At 39.6% G+C, this 23,483-nt stretch overlaps 1 protein-coding gene across 5 annotated transcripts in view; it reads right to left on the bottom strand.

Annotated features, from left to right (window-relative positions):
- The window catches only part of plch1 (phospholipase C, eta 1), a 79,861-nt gene that overhangs the window by 12,373 nt on the left and 44,005 nt on the right, over positions 1 to 23,483 (bottom strand). For all 5 annotated transcript variants that reach the window (XM_082181337.1, XM_082181333.1, XM_082181336.1 and 2 more), the window contains 11 exons: positions 20,446 to 20,576; positions 19,261 to 19,431; positions 17,630 to 17,723; positions 15,629 to 15,832; positions 15,408 to 15,528; positions 13,217 to 13,388; positions 10,557 to 10,664; positions 7,043 to 7,204; positions 3,758 to 3,820; positions 2,077 to 2,162; positions 592 to 689 (listed from right to left, as the gene is read on the bottom strand). In XM_082181337.1, coding sequence (XP_082037463.1) covers positions 592 to 689; positions 2,077 to 2,162; positions 3,758 to 3,820; positions 7,043 to 7,204; positions 10,557 to 10,664; positions 13,217 to 13,388; positions 15,408 to 15,528; positions 15,629 to 15,832; positions 17,630 to 17,723; positions 19,261 to 19,431; positions 20,446 to 20,576 — 1,410 coding nt within the window. The remainder of the gene's footprint in view (positions 1 to 591; positions 690 to 2,076; positions 2,163 to 3,757; positions 3,821 to 7,042; positions 7,205 to 10,556; positions 10,665 to 13,216; positions 13,389 to 15,407; positions 15,529 to 15,628; positions 15,833 to 17,629; positions 17,724 to 19,260; positions 19,432 to 20,445; positions 20,577 to 23,483) is intronic.

The following is a 23,483-nucleotide window of genomic DNA, read 5'->3' as shown; positions in this document are numbered from 1 at the left end:
TCTCGGGAGCAGGTAGAGTGTTGCGCATGTGCATTTTTTCAAAAAGTGGAGAGGGCGGTTCTTTTCTAAAATTCGGGAAAATCCTCCACTTTACCTTTAATGCATGCGGTTAATTTTTTCTGTTTAGGGTAAAGAGTCAAGTGTGTCAGGTCTTAAAGTGACAGCAGCCTAATAAACCTGCTAGTGTCTGTCTTAAAGAATAATCAAAGAACAAAAGAAAAAGAGAAAATCACTCACTGCTCTTGACTGAATAACTTCTGTAGCTTTAATAAGGATTAATCTAAATTTAATTTATAATTTATGCAGTGAAGACTGTGAAGTGTTTGATAACTTTATTAAATTTCCGCATATTTCCCACCTGTTAGACCTACCTGCAAATCCTAAATCACTTAAATCACTGACACTGTTCTCAAAAACAATGAGAACAATAACCTTTTGTGCATTTTGACAGAACAAGTAAAAAAGTGAACCGGTCTGACAGGGCAGATAGAAAATATTGAGCCCTGATATATTGAAGCGAGCGCACAGGTAAATGTGACATTTATTAACTAAATAAATATAAATAATATACAGAAAACACAGATTTCTCACCCTCATCTAAACACTCCTGAGAGGCCACAGAGTTGGTGAACACCACCAGATCTGATAGATCTCGGCTCAGCTTTATCGTTTTCCTTCTCCTTCCGCCTCTAAAGACAGACACAGCAAAACATCACGAGTTTGTGAAACATCTCACTATTAGATGCAATCATTTGCTCCAGGTCAGATGCACATTATTTTCATAATCAGTAAAATACAAGCAATTTTTTTGTTTCCATAAAAATAATAAGCAGCACAACAGTTTTAAACATGCATAATAATCAGAAATGTTTCTTGAGCATCAAATAATCATATCAGAATGATTTCTGAAGGATCATGTGACACTGAAGACTGGAGTAACGATGATGAAAATGCAGCTTTGATCACAGGAATTAATTACATTTTAAAATATAATCACACAGAAACAGTTATTTTAAGCTGTTTAACAGTTATATGAACGCAGCTTTGTTGAGCATAAGAGACGTCTTTCAAAAACATTCGTACAGATCCCAAACGTTTGCTCTCAAATACGATATAAACGAATGAAAAATGAAAATGAAATGAAAATGTCCTCATGATTATTCAACGCATCTTCGAGCAGCGAGAGGTTTAAGCTCACACACTGTTAAATCACTCACTGCAGATCTCTAGACAAGGAAATCAGGGGGAAATGAAAGATAAGAAAAGCCCCTTGCAGAGTGACAGTTTCATTACAAATGACTTTCCTCGTGGTGTTCATGTAACCCATTAAGCATACAAATGATGGCAAACCCTCTTTAACATAAGACACTAACAATCCCTTCATGACTGCCACATTACGGGATGAATCTATGAAACAGTTGTGCTTGTGTTTAGTTCAGTCCATTTCAATGTAAATCTTTTCGGCACAAACATGTCTCCTGTGTAAATTAGGCTCACAAGTTATAGCAACTTATCCACAAAACTCAGCTTTATTTTCCAATGAATCTGCTAATCTATTTGCCAGGTGTAAATTGAAGATTTTTTTGGGTGATTTTATGAAATGTCTGTACATGTTCTCTATAATCATGGCAGAAGTAATTCATTAAATGATGAGGAAATCATATATAAATCAAATCTGCCGAATGTTACTGAATGAAATGTTATTCGCCAGGACGAGCTGCAGGACTGTGAAGAGTGTGTTGATGGACTCGATCGACTCCATCTGTGTTTTGATCATCGTTCTGAATCCCAGAATGTTGCTTTTTTAATGAAACTTACCCACATTCAAGTGTTGATAAAAAATGCATGAAGCCAATACAGTTTTTGTTTAAAAGCAGAGGCTATGTTGTTTCTTGAAATATATTGCATGTTCAGATATTCAGGCCGGGGGGCCATGAAAGTTTCGTGAAAATCATCAAAAATGCTAGCGCTGGCTGGCAACTTTATAAAAAAAATAAAAATTCCTGGTGGAGAAAGGGTTAATAAACAGAAAGTTTGCATCATCCACCAAAAAGACGGATAGACAGACTGACAAACCTGTTGAACTGTCCACCTGATGACTCCTGCGGCCCCTCATCATCCGCTTCAACACTCTGACATTTCAGCCTTGATTTGGAGTGCCTCTGTGGAACACACACACACACACACACACACACACACACACACACACACACACACACACACACACACACACACACACACACACACACACACACACACACACACACACACACACACACACACACACACACACACACACACACACACACAAACGCAGAGCACAATAAATAAGTACATGGAGTGAATGTTTACTCCTTTGCATTGGATGGGAGGAAATGAAATTCCTCCTACACACACCAGAGAGGAACAGAATAGCACTGGCCTGTTTTAATGGGCATACAGTACTTGACATAACCACACGAGTGTGTGTGTGTGTGTGTGTGTGTGTGAGTACTTGTACAACTATCTTTGTGAGGACCAGTTTGAGTTTTAGACCACTGGAGTGAGGACAAAGAGAGTAAAGTGAGGACATTTTGGCCTTTAAAGGCCTGTTTGAGGGTCAAGACTTGGTTTTAGGGATAAGGTTATAATGAGGTTAAGGGTCGGTTTAGGGTCAGGGTTCGGGTTAGGCACTTAGTTGTGATGGGTAAGGTTAGGGTAAGCGGCTAGAGATTGCATTGTGTCAATAGATGTCCTCATAAAGATAGATGTACAAGAATGTGTGTGTGCGTGTGTGTGTGTGTGTGTGTGTGTGTGTGTGTGTGTGTGTGTGTGTGTAAGTGTGTGTGTGTGCGTGTGTGTGTGTCTGTGTGTGTCTGTGTGTAAGTGTGTGTGTGTAGCAGGCGTGACTAGTGTCCAAATCATGTGACTTTTTTAGGGCCATGAGGATCCAGGTATAACAGCTTCTGTAATAGACTTAAGGCTCATTCCTAACAAATGAAGAACCTTTGAGACCTCATAAACACACACACAGACACATGTCGAGAGCGGGAGGAAATATCACACACACACGAGAGACGTGCCTGAACACCTCCTGTAGGAATGACGGATGCGACGAGAAACCGCAACGTAACGCTGACAACCCTGATTGCATTTTAATAATAAAATCAATAAAGTGTCGACAGCCCAGTACAATCGTCCACAATCAGACTTATGGAGCAATGACCACAAGCCTTGTTTACTCACTTCATTGATTTGCTATTAAGGTGTTGAATTACACCGACCACATTCAATGTAAGCGATAGAGATAGGTGAGCGTTCAGAGAGTTTGTATGCAGGGAATTAAATATGAGAATGCCTCTAGAGTTCAGAGCTGTCATTATGAATATACACAATCATATATGATCTGGAAGGGACTATCAGATATCAAGTCAACAGGTGTGCTTACGGTAATCAATGTAGGAATTTTTAAATATAACCTCAGTAAATGTATGTGTAAAATAAAGAGACCCAGCGATGACCCTCTGATAACTGATCAGAGTCACTGATGCATCTTTATGATCTGTTATGATTTGATCAATAGCGATTATTCATAAAATCCTTCTGCCTCTGGGGAGCAATAAGGACACATTTATGTAACATTTGAGAGCGCTGACACGCTGAGAGGACAGGATGTAGGATAGCCAGACCTGATTCCACAGCAGAGACAGAGAAACGAGAGAAAGAAAAGGAAGAGAGAGAGTGGGAGAAAGACAGAAAAGACTATCTTTATTCTGACCTTGTGCTTGAGGTTACTGATGAAGGAGCGGCTCTGGGATTTCTTCATGCCATCTTTGGAGTTCTGGAAGACACACACACACACGCACGCATGCATGCACGCACACAGACACACACACACACACACACACACACGCGCACAAAGACGCACATACACACACACACACACACACACGCACACACACACACGTTGGGTTTTCATGTTTTATGTGGATTTTTCCATAAACATAATGATTTTTATATTGTACAAACATACAATAGCCTTGTGTGAGGAACGGGAAGATGGTCACGGTGTCTATTTTCACAACACGCAAAAGAGCCGTGTGATCATTAAAAAGAATTGTTGGGCCACTGATGCAAGAAAATAAATGGTTTGGAATGACATGAGGCTCAATAAACGATGTCTTATTTCCCAAGTTTGTGATTAAAATGTTCCTTTAAAATGCATTTAATTCTAACTCAAACAGTCGAGTATCAAAATCTATTCAAATGAGTTTTTGCGTCACGCACGGACATTTTCACATGCAGTGATGCATAAAATTAGTGCAGCAGTAACTCCAGACAGAGCGTTCACTCAACAGTTCTCTGTTTTTTTCCCATAAATATTATGCAGGAACACTGAAGGGGAGAGAAAATCCCTCTGTGCTTTACAAACGGCTCATCAAAATGAATGTTTAGAGAGTGCAAAGTCTAATAATAGGGCAAGAAGAGAGGAAGAACGAATGTTAATTAAGGGATGCTCCATATCTTTTTCTGGATTGCACACTGATTAGGTATTCCAATTCTTTTCTCTTTTTTCTTTCTTTAGAGCTGCCTATAATAGAACAGGATGAGATGGGATTGTATTCTATTGTTTTTTAGAAACCGCTTCATGCATCATTACATCTTTACACAGTATTTGGAGGCGACACAGACTCAGAAATGCTAAGAACAGACTCGGGCATGCTAAGGACAGACTCAGGAACGCTAAGAACAGACTCGGGAATGCTAAGAACAGACTCCGGAACGCTAAGAACAGACTCAGGGATGCTAAAAACAGACTCAGGAATGCTAAGAACAGACTCGGGAATGCTAAGAACAGACTCACGAACGCTAAGAACAGACTCGGGAATGCTAAGAACAGACTCGGGAATCCTAAGAACAGACTTGGGAATGCTAAGAACAGACTCGGGAATGCTAAGAACAGTCTTGGGAATGCTATGAACCGACACGGGAATGCTAAGAACAGACTCGGGAATGCTAAGAACAGACTCAGAACAGACTCGGGAACGCTAAGAACAGACTCAGGAACGCTAAGAACAGACTCGGGAACACTGAGAACAGACTCGGGAATGCTAAGAACAGACTCAGAACAGACTCGGGAACGCTAAGAACATACTCGGGAATGCTAAGAACAGGCTCAGAACAGACTCGGGAATGCTAAGAACAGACTCGGGAACGCTAAGAACAGACTCGGGAACGGTAAGAACAGACTGGGGAATGCTAAGAACAGACTCAGAACAGACTCGGGAACGCTAAGAACAGATTCGTGAACGCTACGAACCGACTCGGGAATGCTAAGAACAGACTCGGGAACGCTAAGAACAGACTCGGGAACGCTAAGAACAGACTCGGGAATGCTAAGAACAGACTCGGGAACGCTAAGAACATACTCATGAACGCTAAGAACAGACTCGGAAATGCTAAGAACAGACTCGAGAATGCTAAGAACAGACTCGGGAACGCTAAGAACAGACTCGGGAATGCTAAGAACAGACTCGGGAATGCTAAGAACAGACTCGGGAATGCTAAGAACAAGACTCGGGAACGCTAAGAACAGACTTGGGAATGCTAAGAACAGACTTGAGAATGCTAAGAACAGACTCGGGAATGCTAAGAACAAGACTCGGGAACGCTAAGAACAGACTTGGGATTGCTAAGAACAGCCTCAGGAACGCTAAGAACAGACTTGAGAATGCTAAGAACAGACACGGGAATGCTAAGAACAGACTCGGGAATGCTAAGAACAGACTCGGGAGCGCTAAGAACAGACTCGGGATTGCTAAGAACAAACTTGGGAACGCTAAGAACAGACTCGAGAATGCTAAGAACAGACTTGGGAGCGCTAAGAACAGACTCGAGAATGCTAAGAACAGACTCGAGAATGCTAAGAACAGACTCGGGAACGCTAAGAACCGGCTCGGGAATGCTAAAAACAGCCTCGGGAATGCTAAGAACAGACTCGAGAATGCTAAGAACAGCCTCTGGAACGCTAAGAACAGACTCGGGAATGCTAAGAACAGACTCGGGAATGCTAAGAACAGACTCGGGAATGCTAATAACAGACTCGGGAACGCTAAGAACAGACTCGAGAATGCTAAGAACAGACACAGGAATGCTAATAACAGACTCGGGAACGCTAAGAACAGACTCGGGAATGCTAATAACAGACCCCGGAACGCTAAGAACCGACTCAGGAACGCTAAGAACAGACTCGAGAATGCTAAGAACAGACTCGGGAATGCTAAGAACAGACTCGGGAATGCTAAGAACAGACTCGGGAATGCTAAGAACAGACTCGGGAATGCTAAGAACAAGACTCGGGAACGCTAAGAACAGACTTGGGAATGCTAAGAACAGACTTGAGAATGCTAAGAACAGACTCGGGAATGCTAAGAACAAGACTCGGGAACGCTAAGAACAGACTTGGGATTGCTAAGAACAGCCTCAGGAACGCTAAGAACAGACTTGAGAATGCTAAGAACAGACACGGGAATGCTAAGAACAGACTCGGGAATGCTAAGAACAGACTCGGGAGCGCTAAGAACAGACTCGGGATTGCTAAGAACAAACTTGGGAACGCTAAGAACAGACTCGAGAATGCTAAGAACAGACTTGGGAGCGCTAAGAACAGACTCGAGAATGCTAAGAACAGACTCGAGAATGCTAAGAACAGACTCGGGAACGCTAAGAACCGGCTCGGGAATGCTAAAAACAGCCTCGGGAACGCTAAGAACAGCCTCGGGAATGCTAAGAACAGACTCGAGAATGCTAAGAACAGCCTCTGGAATGCTAAGAACAGACTCGGGAATGCTAAGAACAGACTCGGGAATGCTAAGAACAGACTCGGGAATGCTAATAACAGACTCGGGAACGCTAAGAACAGACTCGAGAATGCTAAGAACAGACACAGGAATGCTAATAACAGACTCGGGAACGCTAAGAACAGACTCGGGAATGCTAATAACAGACTCGGGAACGCTAAGAACAGACTCGGGAATGCTAAGAACAGACTCGGGAATGCTACCTTGCGCAGGTTTCTCTGGAGTCCCTCGTGTGTGGCGCGGAGCAGCGCTCGGATGGAGAAACTGTCTGTGTCTTCTTTGTCCCCGATCTGAGACTCTTTCATCAGAGAGTCGAGCTTCTTCCTGATGTGCGACTCCACCTGGTTCTGACTGGGCCCGTTAGACTGAAATTAATCAAATCAAAATCAAATCAAAATGTATTATAAAGCACAATAAAAACAAAAGTAGTTGACCACTGTGCTGTACAATACCAAACTAAACATTTATTAAAAACCTTATTTTCTTTTCCACTGAAGAAAGAAAGACATGAATATCTTGGATGACGTGGGGGGAGAAAATTATCAGGGAATTTTAATTCTGGAGTGAACTAATCCTTTAAATGGCAATTAACATGCAATTAAGTGTCCGAACACATTACATTCAGTTCGTACTTATATTCGTTTAAAGTAGTCATTTCCATAATAAGTACTCTTTTTAAAAGTATGCTAAAGTGTACTTGCAGTGTGAATTCTGTAACTTTAATATGGTGCCAAAACAAACACGTGCAGTGAAAGAGGCCGGAGTGATGTTTGTTCTCTCTCTCTTCACTTCAATGGCTATTCATGAGTCATTTTATTAAAAATCAAAGCCTGGCATACTGATCTGAGAGAGCAATAAAGGGTTCAAAGTGTTCCAATTATGCAAAAAATAAAAAAATTTGTTTGATTTCTGTCATTTATTAAAGAAGGTAAATGGCTTTAAAATCTCTCGGCCATAATGAGGGTCAACTTACAACATTGCCAGCGTGTTTCTTGTATTTCCTGACATGTTTAAGTAGGCATGTAATGAGATGAAGGATAGAAACCTTTAACTGGCTCCCAGCAATGACTTGTCTGAGTGGATCATTAAACATTAATTACTCCTGACAAAACAACATGAATATTTTGCAAGGGTACATTAAAATGCTATTAAAGCATTCTTCATTCAAGATCAACAAATAAATACTTAACTAGGAAACCAATTTATTGTTGATAAATGTGTCTGGGAAAATAAATGTTAAATATTGATTTCAGCATCAATCTCTGTGCGAAGCTGTGGGCAGTCTGATGGTAACGGAGGCAGCGCTGCTGGATGGACCTCTTGGCAAGTGGCCACATTGTTGCATATAAGAGGTGTTTCCACAAAAACAGAAGCTTGCCAGGGGTTCGGCCTGCGATTGATCGGCTTTTAGAGACTCACTGTGAGCCAGAGCGGTGTGAGGAGGAAGCCAGATAAATACTGGCTCCATCATACGTGAGAGATTTTCAAAAGAGGTGGAGAGGAGGTGATAAAGCGTGAAAAGACATAACAGCTTGAGTAGTTTAAAAAGTAAAAAAAGGGCAAAATTTACTTATTGGTAATTCTGATAAGGTATTTGCACAAAATGTGTAGTAGTACAATATTAATGTACAGACGGTATAGACGACGTGTTTAGTTATTCACTCTCGATTTTGCAAGACATATGCGGTTGCCTATAGGGCGTTAAATGATAGAGGAAACATGAGAGGATTTCGGTAGAAATCCGGTAGTATTTTGGAGTGACCGTGCTTCCCTCCCTCATGTCCCCCTGAGACGAGAGATTTGTGTAGCGTGTGTCTGGAAAAAAAACTCAAATGACGCAAGAATCGTCATTTAGCTCATCAGAGGCTTTTTTGTCCAGAGCCGAGAGACTCCAGCCAGTAGGAGGAGCTCGTTCCGCATGTGTTCAACCCGCCCATAGGGGGATCTCACGATAAAACGCTGTCTTTTCAGTTTCCAGTCGACTAGTAGCCTAGTTGTATCATTTCTTCCGATATGGCCCTCTGTAACCGGTAGGCGTGGCTTGGGAGTGGCCTCGTAGGGAGGCAAGTGCATTCTGGGAGTTGTTGTCTTTCATCCACATGAGCCAAAAATACATTTTCTGGCTTTTCTCAGTCTAGAAGGCACCAACTTCTAAAATAATTTCACATTTCTACTATATAAATTATCCAATTTAAATACAAATTCATCTTTCCAGCAGTGAAATATCCCTTTAAGTGTCGCAGTGTTTAAGTGTTGCATATCTTATGCTCTCATAAACTGCTGATTTTTAGAAGGCAGCTGTGTGACTCTGAGATGCGAACCGGAACATGGTTTGTGTAACATTAACAACACATTATTAGCTGTTTGATAATGTAGTGAAGCCAAAGGCTAATCATAGCAATTACTGTTACTGTATGTGTCCGACATTATAGAGAGCGATTCATAAAACGCATTATAATTCTGATACATCGACTTGAAGGTGAACCGGTGTAATTCGCTCTTTCTCTTCTTCTTTTGATTCAAACATATATGGCTGAATTAAACCAGTATTTCCACTTGTCATTGTGTAGCGTTTACTAAAGCTGGTTATCCGAGCTGATTGAGTGGAGGCGGAGACTAATTTGCATATTCATTAGTCTGCGTATACTAAATTGGAATTCTGAAAAAAGTGGCCAGGATATGATGCTTACATACTGTAGTGTAACATATATCAAGATACGTATATGTACTGATCGTGAGGTAGCCAACAATACCCAGCCATTATACATATAGTTTTCATTGTCATATGTAATATTTCCCACTTCAAGATCTGAGTACTGATGAATGGTTACAATAATGTTTATTATTTAAATGTAGTTCTTTACAATAAACTTAAGCTTCTTTAACTTTGTTTTGGTTTCACTTATATTGTTGCATGCTTTCACTTCTTTGCCACAAAGAAGTACATAGATCCTTGATTTTTTTGCACAAAAACTTCTAGCCAAACCTGGATAGCACTGACTTCACACTGCTGAACTTTAATGTGTCAGAACTTACAGATAGTTTATTGTGCTTTCTTATTTATTGTTTGTATTTTGCTTAATCCTTGTATATATATATATATATATTTTTTTTTTTTTTTTTTTTTTTTGTCACAAATTATTTAATAAAGTTATGAAGTTGTTTTTAATGTTTTTTCTGCAGTAAATTCAAGTATAATTAAATATTGCCGTTGAACTCATCCGTGTTCATGTTCTTGTGTAAAGTATGTTTCTGTCATAAAGTGTAAAGCCTTTTAAGTACATGCAACTTTAGAGACGCTCAAATGTTTTACCTATAGAACACTGAATTTGTAATGAGAAAGAATAAAAGGCTGATTTTGTAGTATTTCTATTAAATGAGAGCAATTATGCTATATTTACCACAGTTAACTCATTATGAACTTAGAAGATAATATCAGTCCTACATATGATTTTTCTCTCTCTATATATATAAAACTTGAACAGTTTTCTCCATCATTTACTAATGAAAAACAGTCCCGCTATGGGATCATGTCCGACCCTAAAGTTACACAAAAGGTTTTCGTTTTGTGATCCATACGTTTCAGTGCCTGTCCAGATGTACAATAATGTACCTTTGTAATACAAAAAATGATTGAAATGTCTCTGCTGAGTGTGCACATGTGTGTTAAGTGATCAATCCCTCTGCTCAATCCTAATCAGTGTGTTATAGTCTTACCATGCTATTCTTCAGCTTGAAGTCATCTTCAATCTCATCAGCACTGTCGTCGTCAGACACCTCACCCTCTTCAGCATCTGCAGACAGGTACAGAGGAAGACGCTTCCCCTGCAGATGAGAAAAGGAGCAATGAATGCTTCCATAGATCTGACTTGTCAGCAAACAACCCAATATTGAGTGTTAGATAGTGTTTCACCTCTGTTTAAACTATCGACAGACCGTACAGCCTGTGTGTGTTGACACAGCACCTCAGATATTGATACTGGAACTGATTCCATACTAATGGCTCTTGGCCACAGGCGAAAGATAAGTGTAGTATGAAACCCCAGGGATATTTTCTTTTTAGGAAGACTGCAATGTAATGTTTTCTCGGTTTGTGTTAATAACCCTGTTGTTTCATTCCCAATAAGACATACAACTTGTTTTCACTTGTTATTCAGACAACAGAGGACCCTCATTTGGGAGGAACCCACAGTATCTAAACCTGAGGATAACCAGTGTTTTTACAACAGGTATTAATATGCGTTTTGGTCGATCGGATAACAAGTGGACGATGCAAAATACAGGTGTAAACGGGGTCTAAAACGTATTAAGCTTGACAACTTTCGACCACTTTCAGAGGTAGTCGAAAACACATTCTACCGGATTGCTTTCGTAGTGTAAACACTCACGTGGTCGAATGTGTTCAAAGTCAAACAGCCTCAAAAGACGCCTACTCTCCGTCTACTGATCTAATGAGTGAACATTATGGGAAGAGCTCCAGCCTAACGGGATTTAAACTTTCTCGGCTGGAGACCCAAGTTTGGTTTAAAGACGAAAAACATACCGAGCACAATGTTCTCTCACCATTCCTGATTTCTAACACACACTCACAGCGTTCGGCTGGTCTGTCAGAGCAGAAACTAAAGCTGATGCTCTCCGTGTTTTCTGTCGTCTCCAGTCGTGTTCGTATGTAAATTGCATGAGCTTATTTCATCAGTTAGATCTATAGATCTGAAAAAGCCCATACATTTACCCGCCCATAGACCCTCGCCTCAAAGAAATCAGTGGTTAAAAGTGGACAAAAGAGACGGATTAAAACACCAGAAGTGAACAACAGGAATGTGTCTCCCTCGTCCACTTGTGATCCGATCGACCAAAACGCATCTTAATACCAGGTGTAAACAGGGCCTTAGACACTTCAGAGCATTGAAACCTGTTTACGGGTCATTAAGCCTAAAACTCAAAGCACAAACCCTTGTCTCCTCCTAGTCGGTCGGTCTCTCTCACAAATGCATTTGTGTGAGGGCTAGTGGGAAATAAGAGTCGCCGGTGGAAGGACAAGACGGAGGGAAAATCAATTCCATGCTTTTGACCTACAGAGTTGGCAGGAACACAGTCTGGCGGAGGGAGCTGACATTGTGACATGTTTAAGTGTGTGTGTGTGTGTTTTCGAAAGAGACCCGTGTTCGAGTGCGGGGATTTACTCAAGTGTGCTCCAATCACAAAGAGTCCCTGCTGGGTTTGAGAGTCTGCCGTCACTGTTTGCTCAACTAGAAGGGTCCTGTAGAGTCGCAGGCTGGCAGTGCCATCTGTCTTGACCTGCTTTACTAATGCCAAGATCCTCCATGGCACAATGACGTCCGTATTTACAAAGCAATACTCTCTTCTTATCTGACTGACCACCTGTCATACCATTACACACTTAAAGAAATAGTTTAGCCCAAATTAATTCTGTTAACATTTACTAATACTTCTGAAGCTACATAATAGCTTTGTGTGAGGAAAAGACTAAAGTGTAAGTCTTTATTCATGTGCACATTCAAACTTCACAGAAACTCAAGAACTGATGCTGTTTGATGTTACTAATGTCATAACTTGTCTTGATGCAAGTTTGAAAATGACCATGTTTAACAACTTTAACATTAACAACTGAGTTGAATATCTCCGGACCGGAACGCTGTTTCTCTGAAGACAGTCAGATTGACAGCTGACAGATGTGAACGTGATAACATCTTATTACGATGAACACAACGCATATATTCACCTCAGAGAAGAAAGTATGGGTTGTATCTCATGTCTCGTTTTTGTTAATCTTGATTTCTCACAACTTGTGTGTTTTTTCTGTGCGTGTCGGAGTGAACTGCGGTACTAATAGAGTCTCATGAGTCGTGAGAAGACCACAGACAAAGTCAGGATCATTAAATTTCAGTTTGTTTTTCACCAAACCCTATCATATACCCCCAAAACAGTATACGAATATACAACACGTGTCGCAAGGGATCATTCTGTGATACTTTAGCATCTTTTTTTAAAAAGCTTGATGGTCGCTATTCACCATCATTATATGGACGAGCGTGAGATGAATTTTTTTTTTAAGAATTATCATTTTGTGGTCCATAAAAGAAAGTAAAAATTAACTTAAAGGGACAGTTCATCCTAAAATGAAAATTAAGTCATAATTTACCCACCCTGGTGTTGTTCTAATGCCGTGTGTGAAACAGAACAACACCAGGGTGGGTAAATTATGACTTAATTTTCATTTTAGGGTGAACTGTCCCTTTAAGTAAATTTTTGACAGCATGACTATACTGGTTCATCAGTTAGACCAGCATCAAAACAAAACTAGCCTTATCCAGTGTGGAAATTTAGGAGGGTGCCTTTGGTTCACACCATCATACCTTTAAGAGTATCTTTCCTTTCAGGCTGTTCGGGCTGGGGATCTGCTTGGGGTCTTTGTTCAGGGCCTCCCCCACGTCCAGCTTGTCTCCGAAGATCTCCTTTAGATGCCGAGCGATCTTCTTCTGCTGCTGAATGCTGCAGTGATTCTCTATGGACAGGATCACGGGGAACCTGACGCAGCAGGAGACAGAAGAGAGAACGGAGGGTTGACAGTAATCATGAACCAGGGAACAGAAACAACAGTCAGCAGATGCTCCTTGCCTTGTGCCTTCCTCTGACATTAACCTTTTATCTGTGTTTCTTTCATCTTGCCTCATCTTCGCTGTCATCTTCTCTCTCTCTCTCTCTTAACTTCTCACTATTTCCTTTTTCCTGTCGGTCTCTCTTTCTACTTTCTTTCTCTTGCCGTCTTCCTGTTCGGTTTACTTCATTTATGATCTGCACACTCAAAAAAATTCACACTTTGGTCACTATTGAAGCTTGTTTCCGCCACAGAATAAAACATTTTAAAAGATAATTGCGACTTTTTATCTCACAATTGCGAGTGTACATCTCGCGATTCTGACTTTATTTCTCAGAATTGTGAGATATAAAGTCAGAATTGCGTTATATAAAGTTGCAATTGCGTGATATAAACTCAGAAATGTGAGATATAAACATGCAATTCTGACTCAATTTTTTCCAGAATTGCATGTTTATATCTCGCAATTCTGAGATAAAAAGTCCGAATTTTGAGATAAAAAGTCGCAATTACCTTTTATATTTTTTATTCAGTGGTGGAAACAAGCTTCCATACTATTCTCACTCGTAGTCTAAGATCTCGACATTGCATATTATATTCACATTTCTCCAACAAGATGTTTCCAAGAGCCTGTGAGAAAACACATTTTACAGAGCAAAAATATAAAAATGATTCTGTGCTCTTTGAAAATCGCTGGATTAGATTCAGACAAGCTATGCCTGAATGTCAGGTCTGTCTGGGAATCAGGGAAACCCTCTGGGTTTAAAAAGCCTCACACTCAAATACACACATACACATGCATGAAAAAACAAGAGAATCAGAAAGATTGAAATGGAAAAGATTAAATAGATGCGCTGTTGGGCTAAAGTGATATCAATACTGTCTCAACAGGGATCATGGGATATGGTGAGTGTAATTTGCATGCGATATGCATGTGCTAAATGCTCATTTGCTCCATTATAGTAAGTCATTAGCTGAAACAGGTGGCTGTTTAATGATAAAACACCATTAAAGAGACAGAAAGGTAGTTTTCTAATAGCATCCAGGCAGTGGAGCAAAAAGCCCTCTACTATTATTACTGTACCTATCCTCACGGTGAAAAACAAAACAATTTTCCACAACAAATTAAATATAATGTTTATGTCATGCAACTCACAGGGTGCAGTATCTGATAATCGTGAGATGAAGAGAAGCAAACACAAGGTCTGGGCCAAATCTGAACTGTTTTGGAGATAACAGTCTATCACATTTGAAAACAGAAAGCGGTCTAACACAAATAAAATTCCCTCGTGAAGCTGATTACTGAAATATTAATACATTTTTGAGGTGGCACTCAGCAATTCCTATTATATATATTATTTTGTGTAAATGTTTTATTTTATTTATACTATTTTTATGGGATACTAACACACTGCTTACAGAATATTATATACTATAAAAAATATTATGTGAGACAATATGCATTATGTGATATTCATTCAATGAAACATAAATCTATTACATTTGTAAATAAAATTAAATCATTACTAAATAAATAATACATTTTCTTTTCTTTCTAAAACTTCAATTTAATTTGAATAACTTAATAGTGATTTTTTGGAGTTTAACAACAATCATTCTCATTTTACAGGCGTGTTTGCGAACCATAATTCATTTTTCAACCATTAATGCCGATTACCAAAATAAAGGGATGGTATTGGGCATGCGATGTCCATGATGACCAACATTTTACACTTTTGTAAAATAAAACTGTATTTCTAGGCCACTGATATGACGGTGTGTGTATCTCATGTGATGCATCAAATAATTGTTCCTTTCTTTAAGCATAAAGAACATATGGTTGTTTTAAATGAGCTATACGTGTCTTACTGTGTCCACAAGTGATGCTTTTAAAGCTATGAGGAAAATGACTGATCATAAAGGACAGAAGGAACACTGGAAATACGCACTCATTGTTTACAAAGGCGTATTTGTTGATGGTCTCAATGACAGATTTAAAGGTGATCTTGGAGGTCAGAGTGTAACCGTGTTGAACCATAGGCTCCCCGTCTGGGCCGTCCCAACAGTCCACTGTAACACAGAGCACAGTCACAAACAGGGCTCAAAAAAAAACCAAAACATGTTATTTTTTACAACCACGGACACATTGATATCCTCAGGTTTCTCTCACCCTCCACACAGCGGCAGCCGGCCTGCAGGACCCACGCATACATGTCCGTCTTGGAGTGGGACAGCAACTGGTCTCCAGTCAGATAGGTGTTGTGGGACGAGGCTATGAAATAGTTACACAGAGGCTGGTCCATGTCTTGATTGATCTCGTTGTGCTGAGGGTTGAACACATCACAGACTGGGCTCCGCATGTAGTTGGTGAACCCTGGATGGTGGAAGCAGACAGAACGGCTGTGTGTCATATAATCTTTGAGCTGATATAAACAAATCCCAAAAGAAAAATACAAGCAACACTTTTTAAAAGCTGAAAATTCAGTCAAATGGTTGATGCGCCGCTAACATATGGGGACATCATGTAAAATAATTAGAAATATCATACTCAGACAAAAAGAGAGATGGCAAAATTGCAGGAGTGCAACAATTGGAGGGATCAATTCAGTGAGTTTTTAAAAGCTTGAATGCAGTTTTTACACAAAAAAAGTGCAAATGTTACGATAGATAGATAGATAGATAGATAGATAGATAGATAGATAGAGATAGATAGAGACAGATATAGACAGAGATAGACAGAGATAGACAGAGATAGACAGAGATAGAGAGATAGACAGAGATAGACAGAGATAGAGAGATAGACAGAGATAGACAGAGATAGAGAGATAGATAGAGATAGACAGAGATAGATAGAGATAGACAGAGATAGACAGAGATAGAGAGATAGACAGAGATAGAGAGATAGACAGAGATAGAGAGATAGACAGATAGACAGAGATAGACAGAGATAGAGAGATAGACAGAGATAGAGAGATAGACAGAGATAGACAGAGATAGAGAGATAGACATAGAGAGATAGACAGAGATAGACAGAGATAGAGAGATAGACAGAGATAGACAGAGATAGAGAGATAGACAGAGATAGACAGAGATAGATAGAGATAGACAGAGATAGACAGAGATAGAGAGATAGACAGAGATAGACAGAGATAGAGAGATAGACAGAGATAGACAGATAGTGTTTTCTCTTTTACACAGATGTCTGACAAACTATTAAAGGGTCACACAGCAGCAGCAGGCCATCAGTTCCATCAGCTTTACTCTAGTAGGAAGTCAATCTGAACTGAGCCTGTGTGTAGGTGTGTGTGTGTGTGTGTGTGTGTGTGTGTGTGTGTGTGTGTGTGTGTGTGTGTGTGTGTGTGTGTGTGTGTGTGTGTGTGTGTGTGTGTGCGCTATTGAGCTTAAGGGAAGAGAGCGTGGCCAGTGTTCAGACAGAACTCACGGACCCAGAACATAAAGCTGAAGTTTCACGACACACACACACACACACACACACACACACACACACACACACACACACACACACACACACACACACTTTCATTTTTTGGCATACAAAGTACTGCACAACAGGTTTACAGTTTAAATTAAAACATGGATGAATTTTTTTTTTGATATTGTGTGATATTCCTTAAAAGATGTTTCAATAAACTGTATTATTATTATTATTACATTCTGAAAATTTGCTACCGAAAATTTTCATCTGAAACAACTATTTTCAGTTTTGGGCCGAAATCAGTGACCGAATGTATTTAGCGCTTCTCTGATGGCACTTCATTTATTTTACATTTACATTCATGCATTTGGCAGACGCTTTTATCCAAAGCAACTTACATTGCATTTCAAGCTACACATTTACATTCTTATCAGTTCAGTTTTTTGAACTGATAATTCAGCTCTTATCAAATTTATATATTTAAATGCTTATTGTTATGGTTTAGCATTTGTCTCCAGACTAATCGACTAATGGCTTAAATGAACGGCTAACAGTCAACTTGCAGTCGAGGACAGCCCTAGTTTCTACGTAATTAAGTAAAAAAAAAAAATTAAATATACACATGATCAAGAATAGTTAGACTAGCTTTTCTGTCATTCTGTCAGGTACTCTGTGATAAACGAAGGAAAATAGGAAGAAAGAAAAGTAGAGAAACCATAAAGACATAATTCTCACCTTCGATTCCAAGAACTTCATTCTGCTTGTTCTCCTCGGACACTTCAAACTTATTGATTATGTCCATACAGTGTTCAGGAGTCACATTAGACATCTGTGAAGAAATCAAAAGAGAGGGTCAACCTCATGTCCCTCTTCCAGAGAGGATCCATGAACATGTCAATCATCTGCTCTCTGAGGGTCACCTCCTCTTAAAGGAAGATCACAAAAACCCTCCGAACTGCCATTCTTTCACTAAATGGCTTCATCCTTCTGTTTTGTCTGCACCCTTTCCCTCTTTTCCCAAGTTCCCCGGGGCTTCGGGTCCGTGCGTGGGCAGAGAGAGGGAGCAGGGGCACAGAGAAGCTGTTCATAACCTCAGCTGGAAACACATTATAATGGCTGATAGAGAGACAGAGGCTTTCACTTTCTGAATCTTAAAGAATGCCCAAGAGCTCAGGCAGAAATGCATGAAGCACAGTAAAATGCTCTAAATGATGATTATATACATAATAATAACAAATTGGAAGAACCAATTTGTCAGAGACAATAAAAGTGAAATTATTTCTGATTTGTCAATCTGAAGAAATATGTGGAATGATAGAATTTTGCTTTGGTTTATTTGGTTATTTGGTGTCATTGTTACAGTGTAATTATATATTTAAGTACTGAGTAATATTAACTATATGTACTTACTATAGGGTTAGGGTAGGATTAGGATTTGGTTGAGGGTTAGTTGCATGTAATTATGCATAATTTACTGTTATTACTATGGTAAGTACATGTAACATATGTAACAAGGACACTGTAAAATAAAGTGTTACCGTTTATTTTCTTATTTAATTTCTTCTGCTCACCAAGGCTGCATTTATTGATAAAAAAATACAGTAAAAACAGTAATAATGTGAAATACTATTATAATATTACATACAGTAGTAAGATGTAAAAGCTTGAAGAAAGGAGGAAAAGGAAGTAGTTCAGAGCCTGACCGTGTGAGACATCTGAGGCGGTTATGGAACATCAGTCAGGATGATGTTTATGGGATTTACATTAAAAAAACTATGCAAGGCTCAGGTAGAGAGCTTCTGCAATAACTATATATGCTTATAAAAGCGTGAAAACCCCTAAAAAGTCATGGCCATTGGAACATGTGTGTATCAGCCCTTCAAGTCCCCCTGTGGTGAACATCAAGTTCATAATATTGTTTATATGTCTATGTGGTGTTTTTAATATGCTTTAAGACAAACCATGTGCAAATTCAAAAGTCAACACCATTGCTGAGTATTAAAACTGCAGTGTGTCAAAAACGTGGTTTCCTACCATCACTAGCAAGAAACCAATCCCATCAACGAGGGGGCGGGGCTTTTCTCCACTGACTTTCTATGATGTTCAAAGTGGAGGCGGAGACTAATTTGCATATTCATGAGTCTGCGTATACTAAATGAAGCAGCTGTAGAGTCACGTTCAAGCTATTTTAAGGCATTAAGAAAGTCATTTTGATTATCAAATATGAGTTTTAAGGGATAAAATGATTGACTGCAGGGTGACATCGATCCAAGCTTCACTTCTGGATGAGAATGACACATACTGTAAATATGGCAAATGGAGAGACAACATATCATGTTTTGATCAGGAAGAGATGTTACATTGACCTTTTGCTCCACACGCAGAAAGTTGCCGAGTTCCTCTGCGGTGAGATGATCTTTCTTCTCACTGAAGCTCATGAGCAGCAAGAAGAGGTCTCGCCTTAAGGACATCATCTTATAGAAGACAGAGAACTCCTCAAACGTCAGTGAGCCCTGCTGGTCATCAGTGTCCGCCTCCTGTGAACACACACACACACAAGAGCAAAGCTGCATGACTTTTAAAGAGAAAATATCCTTAAATGTCTTCACTATTACTACTACTACAACAATCATTACGCATAAAAGGAAGATTATATTGAAATATATCCAATAAAACGATGTCTCACTATCATGCATGTTTGTCAATTGACCTTATTGAGCAAAATTCTAAGTTTAAGTGAGAAGTTTTTCATTCTGTCATGCATATTATCCTGCCTTTCTGTCCAATTCTCCCTGTCTAAAGTATTTCAAATTCAAATCCATTGTCTTTAAGAAATTAAGCAGTCACAAGTAAAACTGGAGAAACATTTTTTAAGGCACATTAAGGTGATATAAAGCACACAATGGAGTTCGCACAGCTCTTCTGAACAAATAGTACATAGAAAACAATGTCGTTCTTAAAATGACAATTTGCACCCTGCCTTGAGGGAACAGCGTGAGCCGGATTTAATTAAACTTTCTATAAAACAATGGAAACTTTGATTGATTTATTAACATATTACATTCAATTTACATGAAGTGTAAGAATTTTCACCTCTGTGAGTCCATGCTATGCAAGTGAATAGGTTCCCAAATGTTGAAGCTCAAAAAGGTACTTGATAGTAATCCATACAATATACCAGTGCATGAATCACTGTCCTCTGAAGCACAATAATATGTGTGTGCAGGGCTTGACATTCACTTTTTTGCTCTCCAGCCACTGTGGCTAGTGGTTTTCCAAAGTTACTAGACACTCAGCAATTTAACTGCCCACAATTTTGACATCTGATACCATAGGGAAAAACAGCCATATAGATATTTTTAATATTATCTCATAATTTGGCATCAGGTTTATTAGGCTGCTGTCACTTTAAGACCTGACGCATGGATCATTATACTGTTACACATGTGTTTTCTTTCTCAACTGGTTACATTCACTTAAAACAGAACTGACTGTGTTTACGTCAATATTCGCCAAGACCATTTCTTTAAGGCTTCCACTTTCCCGCATACCTGGAACATTTGTTTGACTTTCCTGCGAGGCAAGTTGACGTTCATCTTGTGTAAAAGCTGGTAGATCTCCTCAATGTTCAGAAGACCGTCTCCATTCTTATCCGCCTCCTCAAACGTCTGCTTCATCCACTTACAGCAGGGTTAAGAGAAAAGTTACACTGTGATGCCAACATTGTTTAAACTGGAATAAAATCATCGTAGTTTTGGATGGTTTTGGATGAGGGTGTCACTCTAAAAGAAACCTAACTAGGAATGTTATTATCTAAACTACTTTTCTGTCTGTGCACACAGGAGAGGATGAGCTCATGCTTTTCTCTTCTCAGAACTGTAACACAATTAGCTCTAATGCACAACTGAGACAATCCCATCACATACAGACACGCAGGGCTTATTATGAGTGCTGGTGTGCATTCGCATTGTTTTTCATGAAATAATGGCCACTGTTTAAATGTGTCAGTGCAACTGGTCTGATCTCGTAAAAGTATATAAGCCCTTAGTTATGGCATGTTAAAAATAAAGGGCTTTATCTCAATACACTTAGCGGGCGAATGCATGATATGCAAGTGTGAATCATACTGTATGTAATACTGTATGTGAAATTTGCTAGGATATTTGCAGATGTGTGTGTATGGGAATATTTCTACATGCACAGGTGATCAGTAGTGAGAAGCTGTCAGGAAATACATCATCTATACTGTGGAAGAAGAGATGTCTGGTTTTATGAAGTATGACATTTGGCAGTGAGCCTGTGATGGATGTAATTACAGAAAGGAAAGAGGCAGCGCTTCTGCTTCTGTGACTGAAAGGAAAACTGAGGCTACTTGGAAGGGTCTGCAGACTTTGAAAGTCATCCAAATATAGCGGTCGATTCAGGGCTAATCAGAGGAACATTAACTTTTAACCTGAGCTGTAAAAAGCAGATCTATTTTATATTATGTGTCATTTATTGTTAATCTGCGCTCTTTGATCTATTAAGCATGTCTTGAACAGCGTGGGTAAATTTATATGCCTGACTTTGTGTGATAAAAATATCTGTCTGTTTTGTAGGACACGCTAAAAACATTGATTTTCTGATTAATTCCAGTCTGCATTTGAACAGTCTTGAGATTGGTTTTCACCATTTCAAAATCAATCACAATTCACAAACAAATTAATCTTCTGAACTGGTCCTTTGTATTAAAGCAAAAGCATACAGAGCAACCAGTGTCCAATTCATAAACAAATGACTTTTTTCAACTCTGTTCTTTAAAAGAATCATTCAAAAAGCCATGATTCACTCAGTTAATGATGAATCAACACACTGAATCAGTCAGAGCGGTTGATGAATCAATTACGTTACTAAAGAAATGCAAGTTAAAGCTGAGGATCTGTGAACTGGAATCTGCGTATCAATCCCCAACCCTACATTCTTAAAGGGCACCTATTATGCAAAATTCACTTTTACATGGTGTTTGAACACAGATGTGTGTCCACAGTGTGTGTAAACAACCAGATTATAATGGTAAAAAATCCACCCACTCCTTTTTTTATAATCCCCATAAATCATAACAGTCTCTTGATCCAGATTTCCCCCAACTCTCCCATAAGAAGCTCCGCCCATGATCTGCTTCACAAACGAGGGTCAGTTCAATGCTGGATTTGCACAAAAGTTGTTTCTGAACATTTTTTAGATTAACATCTAACATAAATTTATCAACTAACCATTCAGAAACGTCCAGTTGGATTCTTTTAGTCTCTCCATCGGTGTCCGACTCTGATTCCAGCATATAAGGCAAAACACAACTACTGACAATTTCTGACATTTTGGCTGCGTGAGATTCTCCAGTTTTGTTGTTGCCGGAGTATCCGAAGCATGAGCTGTAAAGGCTCCGCCCACTTCTGGAAAGGGGGCGGGGAGCAGCAGCTCATTTGCATTTTTAAGGGACACCCACAAAAACGGAGTGTTTTTGCTCACACCCAAATAGGGGCAAATTTGACAAGCTATAATAAAATATCTGTGAAGTTTTTTTGAGCTGAAACTTCACAGACACATTTTGGGGACATCAGAGACTTACATTACATTTTGTGAAAAGGGACATAATAAGTCCCCTTTAAGGTGCGAACAAATTACCAAACATTTGTGGGCAAAAAAAGGTCCATTGTCTTTTGTATATAGTATAGCTTTTTGTTAGCCTGGAAATCCAGACCTAAATCTGAAAGATTAATGGTCTGGCATCGACTAATGAAGATCGCCCAGCTCGAGGGGCGGCACCAAGCATGCATTTGAAAATCTCACTGCACGCAATTGGATAACACTCCGACCAATCACAACAAGCCCCATACGCTCGCTTAGTTACCAGCGGAGCTAACTGGTAGATTAGACTCTTGCCGTATCCGGTCGGCAAAACAGCAAAAACGCCCTTCTTGCAAAGGAAGGATTCGAGCGCCGTCTTCTGTTCCTGTTTTAGATAAAAAGCCAAGTCTAACTCGTTCATTGTAGCGGCCAAAGCCGTTTCAAACAACTGGTGTTCATCCAGAGCCATCTTGCAATGTTTACTAATGACTTCGACGTCACAGCGCTGTCGTCATCTTTAGCTCGCCTCTGGCCGGCCTATATCAGATAACCCGATGTGATTGGTGCAGCTCGGATACAAGGGCATATTTAATGAGCATCATTACTCGACGCCTGAGTAAACTCACTGAGCAAATTCAACTTGTGCTCTCGCGAGAACTCTGGATTTCCAGGGTAGCTTTCTGTTGGTCAATGTGGTAAATTTGCGTGACCAACTTAAACCTGGTACAAAATCTGCATGGGGAAATCTCTCGCCCTTCCAGATTGCGTAAATTCACATTAAAATTTAAATTTGCAGTACAATGGTAAATGGGAACTGTGTTTACGACCTTATAGTCCGGCAAGTCTTCCTCCATCCTAATTTTTTAAGACTCTTTAAAATACTTTAGGCTGCTCGTCTGGTTCCTCAAGGGTTGTGTTTTTAATACTGAGGGCACTGGAAACTGTCTCTTCATGAACAACAGTAAAACGGGTCACAGTTGAACTG

Source organism: Leuciscus leuciscus (genome assembly GCF_965113295.1).
Source record: "Leuciscus leuciscus genome assembly, chromosome: 10".
NCBI lineage: Eukaryota > Metazoa > Chordata > Actinopteri > Cypriniformes > Leuciscidae > Leuciscus > Leuciscus leuciscus.
This window is presented reverse-complemented; position numbering and strand designations above follow the sequence as displayed.